The sequence below is a fragment of the Gregarina niphandrodes genome, assembly GCF_000223845.1.
Source record: "Gregarina niphandrodes unplaced genomic scaffold scaffold00004, whole genome shotgun sequence".
Taxonomy (NCBI): domain Eukaryota; phylum Apicomplexa; class Conoidasida; order Eugregarinorida; family Gregarinidae; genus Gregarina; species Gregarina niphandrodes.
The window spans coordinates 332630-341347 of NW_011645775.1; the positions used below are offsets into that span (position 1 = coordinate 332630).

Sequence of the window (8718 nt, forward strand, 5' to 3'; positions counted from 1 at the left end):
ACTAGTTGTTCGGCGAGAGGCCGAATCCAGTGGCCGTCAGGGTTATAGGCGAAGCAATTGTTATGAATGAGCTGAATGTCGTGTTCGAACTCTGTCACATTCCGATACTGAAGAGATATTGTGTTGTCAATTACTACCCATCAATTACTACCATGCGCGTGCAAGTGGTCTAGCTTACGATTTTTTGTGTACATCTTTGGGATATGAGGTTGAGGTACATGGGTGTCTTAATAATGCTGTAATAATTAGGTGCGTCATTTTCTTGAACTTTTTCCCAGAACCAGAGAAATTTTTTGTCCGGCTTTTTCAGACCGGCAACTAAGCGTCCTAGATTGTTATTGAGCTCTTCAGCAGCTTGGTCGGGTGTGCCTGCGAAATGGACGGGCGTTAGATCAGTGCCGCTTTCGAAGCGTTCCTGTAAAAGGCGTTGTTGGCGCGGTGTAAGTCGGATGCTGGAAACGGGTAGACATCCGCGTGTCTCGCGAGACATGAGTGAGTTCTCGTCGATGCCTGGTTCATCAGAGCCTAGATCGGGTCCGTCATCAGCTTTAGCCTTCTTGGAGCGAGAAGTGGTGGTGCGTTCAGCGGCTACAGTGGTTGAACGCTCTACACTCACTTGGGCTGGGCGTTCCACATTTATCTGGGTAGTGAGTTCCACACCACCCACGGCAGGAGCCGGGGCTGGACCGGGTCGGGAGTCATGGCTGGGTGTTGGACGGGGTGTTGGTCCAATGATTTTCTTAACGATACTGGCATCCGTGCGCGGAAGTTGCACACGCGGTCGTTTGGGTGTGGTGGCTGAGGACCCCCGTTTCACAACCGAGGAACCAGCCAAGCTGGTTTCCGTAGGTGAGTGCTTGTTAAACTTAAGTTGTAATCTATCTCTACGCCATTTGAGGAATTTGGTAATATTTTTCGCACCATATATTAATATAACCTTGTCGCGGTTCACGACCCGTGGACCTCCAGCGAGATTTGGTGCCCGACGAACCCAACGAAGACACGGCACTCCGGCACCTTCCTTACGTTCCAGGGCGGTTCGTACGTCTCCTTCAGGAACCTTCTTTAACCATGCATTCATGGCTGCCGCAACAATTGGGTTGGTTGCCGGAAACACAAACTTATCTCCTGAGCCTCGCATCTTTTGTATCTCTTTCCCAAACTTGTCCGCCTCCTCCTTGTATAGCAAGCCTAGTGGTGGCCCAGCGCCCAATCGCGTATCCGGTGCCATAACCGATTCCAGCGACCAAACTAGGTCGCGTAACTGCTGATCCGTGCATCGTCCATCTTCCTCCTCCCCCTTGATGCTCATCATCGCGGCATTCCCTCCTGTCACACTCCCCCCAATAACACTCCCCCCAGTAGCACTCCCCCCAGTAGCATTTCCTCCAATACTACCATTGGCGTTTGAGGAGACCGCGGGCAAACCTACATCTTCGAGAAAACTCATCTCCAAATCGTTCTGGTCCAACTTTGGATGTGCTGCCTCCTCGAATATGTCCGTCAGGTCCCTCGGTGGGTCTTCCAATACTGTATCTATCTGTAACGTGTTCCGCTGACGGTTTATAATATCGTTAATTCGCGCATTGTAGTCACCGGGATCCAACCGACCAGCTTGATTTTGTAAAGCAGGCAATGACCCTCGAGAGTTGATCATGAAATGACAGCGATATGCACAGTTCACCAACTCGCTTCTAGCCATAGTTGCAATTACGTTTGGTGATAACCCTGTTCGAAGGAGTGAAGTTTGTAACGCCAGAGAGTTCGTTTCCTGGATGACATTTCGCTTAGCCTCCTCAAAGATTACAAATCGTGTAGGGTCCACCCCATAACGAGTTATTGGCAACTGTCGATGTGAATCTGGAATGAACTTTGTCATAACCGGAATCAGGCTATCTCGGGCGGCGGCTGTGCCTACATCTTCTTTCAGGAAACACACCTCCTCACCACGGCCAAGCGAATGGTCAAATATCGAGCCAAGGAGGAATTGGGCATTTTTCTTCGCTGTCACATCCTGAAATGCCTTCCATTGGTTCCATGGAGCAAAAACTAAGAGTTCTTCAACGACACGTGCGACAATTCCTAATTGCAAAGTAAAACCGGGATGTAATCCACGGAACGGTGGTGGTAATGTAAACAACGTTGTACCGGCGTCACGCTCATCTTCTGGCAATTTGGCATGTTCTAAATACTTGTCCCAAATAGCATATGCACGTGCCCATTGCGCGTCGCACACGAAATCTCGTTGTTGTAAGATACTACGAGCCACAGCTAATCGATCGAAGTGTCGTAGAAATCGGATGCCGCTGAAGACGAGTTGTGCAGCTCCAAGTTGGGCGGCAATGATCCCGCAAATTTGTTCAGGAGTAATTAATTTTTGAATGACCTCCTCCGCTACAATCTTTACAGTAGCTCCGATGACTAAGTTCGAGGTCATCGTTGATAACCCACTGATGGTCGTTTCGCCGGCGTTTGTCTTTTTTAACGGCTGGAGGATTTTTTGAATACCCGGGTTATCAAAGACGCCCTGAAACCATTTGAGACAACGGGTCTTGTTAGCGGTCATATCCGGAACGCCACAGTTCGCTTGACGTAGGGCGTAGGCCTCGAGCCAAAGTTTGCGCCACTCATTGATACGTTTGCCATCGGGAGATGGGATCTCGGCGTCGGGTGCGTGTTGGCCGACTACGTACACCCCCATGCGCGCGAATGAATCCATGGCCATCGCCACGCGTTCACGGACGCCATATTTTTCGCGCAATTGTTCACGCACATCTTGCGAACGGGGGTCAGAAGTTTCGTACTGACAACCGTAATATAGTGGTCGTAATGTAACCTTTATGCGAGGATTGTTAGCGTTGTAAGAGGCGGTACGGACGAGTAGGAAATCGGTGAGACGGTAGTCAAGGTGATGGTCTAGTGTGCGGCTACCTTCCCGCACACTTTTTGGACGTTTAGAACGAAACAATTTGTCGCGCCATTGTTCGGGAGTGGGCAATGGTTTACGTGGGTCGACAGGATGGACCATACAGACGCCGACATAGACAGAGGTTTTGAAGATGACGGTACCATGACTCGGCTTGATGCGCATGGGACAGCCGAAGAGATAGAAGGGTCGATCTCCAAGTATTTTGAGGTTGCCATATGGGCCCAATCGGCCGGCGAGTTTGGCCTCCGTTTGCGCGATGGAAGCAAAAGGTTCCTTCCCAGGACGGTAGAAACGCACCATCTTCGCAACCATGCCGGGCAGAGGCAACATGGCCGGCGTAGTCGCATGCTCCACCACCACTAGGGGACACCATTCGGCAATGCTCAAAGACTCCACATCCACCAACACTTCACTCGGGTGCACTGCGCTACTCGACGATAACCGCACGTTATACTCCGTTAATGCCGGCGACTGTCTCGGATACTGAACCGTCCATGTACCCCACAGTGGCGAATTACCCGCCGTGTTCGCATCCACTGTGTCCGGTAATGACAATGTTTCGATACGCGCCTTCGCAATCTTGCTCTTCTGAAAAGCAGAACGCGCCACACCCGAAGGATGCACAAGTGTATATGCCACACCCTCTGCCTGGAAGTACTTAGCGTGATACAAACCAGTCCGGAAATCCGGCCGGAAATGTCGGACTAACGTCACCGCACTTGACTTAGGAATCGCTGTCGGGAACGACCACGCGATTGGCGCATGTATCAAAGCCTTCGCCTTACCGCCTGCCACGTCACGCCGACTCGCTCCCATCCCACGATTTATCGCCTTGTAAGGATCCATCCCCAAGTACACCTCATCTGGAATCGGCGTTAACCATTGCAACGCAATCTCCGTCATCGCCTCCGCTCCCGCCAGACTTGCGGCGCCGCCCGGAGCGCCATGAGGGGGCATCAGTCCGGGCGACCCGAGCAGCGCGCGGCTCGATACGGCCCCGTGTGCCATGCCGCCTTGGGGCAGCGCCCCCGGAGGCATGGCCCCGGGGGGCAAACCCCCAGGGGGCATGGCCCCCGGGGGCAGGAGCATGTGAGGAGGACGGTGGCGGCTGCCTGGGTCGGTGGGCCCGTCAACCAAGTGCAGGAGAGGGTCAGTAATGTGCTTATGGGTTTGGAGCCAGACGACGATTTCGTGTCTACTCGCCGCGAATGGAGAGGAGGCGACGGCGGTGGCCATGCGCGTTATGAGAGACCACTTCTGATGGTTTCTTCGGAGGTCGGTGTCGCCGGGTGTGCTGAGAATCTCGCCCCACGTTTGCCAGAGCGCATAATCACGCAAAAGACGTTCGGTGATGAATTTGCAGAGCTGTAGCATGTTCACGGCGTCGGGGTTCTTGACAGGTAAAGGCTCCTCGTTGGGTGCCTTCTTGATGCGTTTGTGCGGCGGTGGTACGGGGGCAGCGCGACCGGGGGCGCTTGGAGGTTCGGTTCGCGAGACGTAGCGGGCGACGAGGGGAAGCAGTGTTTGGTAGGCGTGCAGGGGTAGCACTTGTTTGGCTGCCAGATCTTCCGCGCTCACTTGTACACTGTTCATGTCCATCACTAAACTCCGCAATAGTGGCGGTGCTGGGTCTAAAATCTTCTGGACGGAGTAAACGCGCCGCCCTCCTGCCGGCTCCGTCAACGTGTGCCGTAGGATCGCCATAGCCGTCTCCACCGCGTCCCGTTCGCTCACTTCTTCTTGGATGGTGTCCAGTGCTTGTGCCAAGAAACTTTTGTCGGAACCGGAAGCGGGATTCGAGCCTGCGCCTGAGCCGTCACCGGAGGGACCCAAACCTCCCTCGTTGCCGCCACCTGACCCCTCCCCTTCGCCCACACCGGGGCGACCAAAAGCGGCTGCAAAGGCATCGTCGGGACCCAGAACAGGTTCCTGAGGGTTGTACGCCTCGCGGAGGGCTTCATACTGCAGACAAGAGACCTCACCTCGACTCATGCCGACACTACCAGGCACCACGCTCCGTGCGCGGCAAGCCCAACCAAGCGTCTCAGCCGCGAAGCTTTCCTCAGCCGGACGCACCTGCACAGCCGCCTTATAACGCTCCTCTACTCCCAACACCTCCTCCGTACCACCAGCAACCGTACCCCAGAACAACGCGTCCACACGCGGCTTCTGAGACGCCGCCTCACGGCGTCGAACCGGTGCCGAACATTCCAATGGCGCATCGAACGCATCTTCAAACGCGCGCCATGAACCCGCCTCCCACGGCTCCTCCACCGCCGTGGAACCGCGCGATCGCACACGCTCCGCCGGTACCACAAACTCGACACTCGGCCCCTCCTCCAACGGCGGTGTTGCCGCCTCGCCACGACCACCACCCGAACCTGCGCCGTGACCACTGGACCCTAGACCACCACTAGGACCTAGACCACCAGTAGGACCTAGACGGCCCATGTGATATGGTCCCAGACGGCCTAGGTGGTCTGCGCCGGGGTCCTCGAGAGTTTCTTCGGAGCTGCCGGCGCCATGTTGGTCGCCGGCGAGGGCGCCGTCCGCGAGGACCTGGACGGTCCCCCGGAAAGCGGCGCGCGGCACGTCGGGCGCCAGGTCGCCACCTGCGGCCGCGTCGCCGCCCGCCGACGACGAACGACCCGAAGCACCGTCGTCTGTCCGCGCTGCCGCTCCCGCCGCCGCTTCCGCCGGCGCCGGCATGCGCACGTTCAACGCCGCCGCGCGCTTCGCGCTCTCCACGATCCGCTGCACCACCGCATTCGCGCCGAACACCTGTTGCTCCAAGATGCCCTGCACCACAATCGGGTACAGATGCTGCAACACATCGCTGACGGGGGGGGAGGGGGGAGGGTCACACCCGTTCGTGTGGAAGTGACACACACATGCGAAAGTGACGATTGGGACGAACACACGCTTGGGGACTGGGGTGAACACACGCTTGGGGACTGGAGTGAACACGCGTTTAAGAAAGCCGCATTCCCTTGGGGGAACTCGTGGAGGGTAAGGAAACAAATGTCGGGACGGAAATGCTCGAGGCGTCGAAAGAAGGTTAGTTCCGGGCCGGGATCAGCTTTGGGTCGGGATAGATAGGTCGAAAAAGCAGCGTACCTCTAGAGGGGGCCAGGTCTTGGGGTTGCTGGTGTTGCTTTCAAGAGGCCTCCGGCGGCGCTTGCGCTCCATAAATAAAATGTGGCCTTCGGAGAGGCTGATGCAGGTAGGAGCGGCCATGGACGCTCTGCTGCCCTTGCTCAAGAAGCTGCCGGGCATCTCCCCCCAGAAGGCGACGCTTACTCTTCGGGTGTGGGGATTGTTTCAGCAGCTTTACGGGCACCCGTATCCATGGGACGCGCGCGGCACCTTGATTGATTATGAGTCGCCTGCAAACGACCAACTCTTTGAAGAGTGCGCCTGTACCCTGTTCCACACACACTTGTTACTTTGTGCACACACTTGTTACTTTGTGCACACACACTTTTGTGGTGTGTGCACACATGTTGTCACGCGTGATAAGTGTGCTTGCGCGATGCCCGTCTGATCAGTCTTCGGTACTTTTGGGTGATGGCTATGTCTATATATCCAGAGGAGTCGTTGAAGCCTTATTTTGGAGAGAGCATAATGGTAGGTCGATGCCTACTGTTAGCGCACTTCCCTCAGTTACGGATGTTGATGCATAATTTTGAAGGCGGTGGGTTACCATGGCACGCATTGTGCGATGACCCGGTGCAGCGGAGACTGGTATTGATTGTCCGGGGTAGTGTAGATGCATCTGATTGGTTCATAAATCTGTCGGTGAAATTGACGGATCGAGAGGCGCATGGAGGTTACTGGCATTGCTGTGGTTTGATGCTCACTTCGCTACGCCCGTTGATCGATGAGTTCATGACGGCCCATCCCGATTACGAACTGCACGTCACCGGCCACTCGCTCGGAGCCGGACTCGCCGCCATGCTGGCCATCTCTCTGAAACTACACTACCCCGACGTAAAAGGCTGGGCCTACGCCTGCCCACGGTGCATCGGGAAAGAGCTAGCCGAACAATCAACCAACTACATAACGTCTGTAGTCTACGGCAGGGACTGCGTACCTCGACTCGCCGTGCACACTATACATCACATATTCGACGTACTTCAGGAAACCGCGGACATGGACGATCTTGAACTTCTCGGACTCGAGAATGTCACGCGAATCATACCACTCTCCAGCAATGCTGATGACACGCCAGTACCGTCTGACCCAGGACTTCATGAAGCGGAGAATGACACGCCGTATAAGAGGACGAGCCTAAGAGCCGAATATGTAGACGGCGAATATGTAGACGGCGAGCATGTAGACGGCGAATGGAATCCTCCCGTGAGCCGCCGGTTGGGGATGGCTGAGAGTGGTGTTCCTTCCGATGATGACGTTCCTCCTCGGGATGATCTTCTTCCTCTGTGGCAATCGGATCTTCCAGGCCACTCGTCTGCCGACGTGCTGCATAGCAACGGACCAAGTGGTTCGGAACAGCTTGGGGAAGATGAGTGCACGGAGGATTCAAGAGAAGAGACTCATCAGAACGTGTTTGATGTCCTGTCGCTCAATGAGCTGGAAAGGAGACTGTCTCGGAGGGCGGAGATATGTAATAGAATTTTTCTGTTGGCCACGAAAGATGTAGTTCAGGACCTGATAGCCGGGATCCGAAGGTCCTATATAGATCCTGGACGGCCTAAGAAAAAGTCTCTCAGCTTTGCTGAGTTGCGCAGATCCCGAAATTGGGATGGTTTTAAGTCGACCCGGTCTCTTGATAAAGTCGTTGTTTCTGATCTCGTAATGTCGGATAGGGTCTGCTCCAGCACTGATAGATCTTATGTCAATAGGACTGGCTGGGTGGCGGAGGGCGTTAATACGCAGGTGGGTCGGCCTGACAAGTTTATGGCAATGGCTTTTGACAAGGATGAACAGGTAACCATTTCTGGATCGGACAGCCCCCCTGCGGAAGATAGGCATGTTGAAATGACCAAGGGACCTGTCGGCTTGCCGACAGGCATAAATACACATCTGGATGGAAACCTGGATGGAAACCTGGACGGAAGCTTCGACGGAAGCTTTGACAAAGAGGGGCTACTGGATACTCAAAAAGAAAATCAATCCTTCTTCACGACGGAGGTGGACCGAGGGGGGACGAGCAGCAGTACACAGCTGGACCTTTCGGAACGGGGCCATGGATTGTCCACAGTCTCGTGGAAAGTTGCCGACAGCTCTCGTCCGAAAATTTCGTTGCAAGCGAATCTTCCTTTTCACCACTCGCATCTGACCGAATTGCCGGAGTTCCATTCAGTGAGGTCACGAGGTTGCACTCCAAATGACCTGGCACAGTCTGCTCGGTGCTACCGGTTCACTCGCCAGTTTTCGAAAGAGCAGCCGAGCTCATTTGACCCGTTGTTTACTCCCCGTAGTTCTTTGGGCAATTTGAGCGAGGACCCGGGTTCCGTATTTCGAACAGGCACATCTGACACGTTCGGCTTTAGTGTGGAAGCAACTGCCACGGAAGCAACTGCCACGGAAGCAACTGCCACGGAAGCAACTGCCACGGAAGCAACTGGTGTGGGCACAGCCGGTGTGGGCACAGCCGGTGTGGGCACAGCCGGTGTGGGCACAGCCGGTGTGGGCACAGCCGGTGAAGGCACAGCCGGTGAAGGCACAGCCGGTGAAGGCACAGCCGGTGAAGGCACAGCCGGTGAAGGCCCAGGTTTCGATCGAGACACAGAATCTGGCATGGAGTATGAACATAGCAGCGGCGTAGA

General features: G+C 55.3%; 2 protein-coding genes across 2 annotated transcripts; one reads left to right on the forward strand and one right to left on the reverse strand.

Annotated features, from left to right (window-relative positions):
• Positions 1-178: 178 nt before the first annotated feature.
• GNI_032870 (bromodomain protein) lies at positions 179-6205 on the reverse strand (the record flags this gene model as incomplete). Its single annotated transcript, XM_011130902.1, has 2 exons — positions 179-5752; positions 6047-6205. Coding segments are annotated over 2 exons (5733 nt in total), but the record flags the coding sequence as incomplete, so codon positions are not given.
• Positions 6206-6496: 291 nt separating this feature from the next.
• On the forward strand, positions 6497-7234 carry GNI_032880 (lipase; the record flags this gene model as incomplete). Its single annotated transcript, XM_011130903.1, has 1 exon — positions 6497-7234. A coding segment is annotated over one exon (738 nt), but the record flags the coding sequence as incomplete, so codon positions are not given.
• Positions 7235-8718: the final 1484 nt, after the last annotated feature.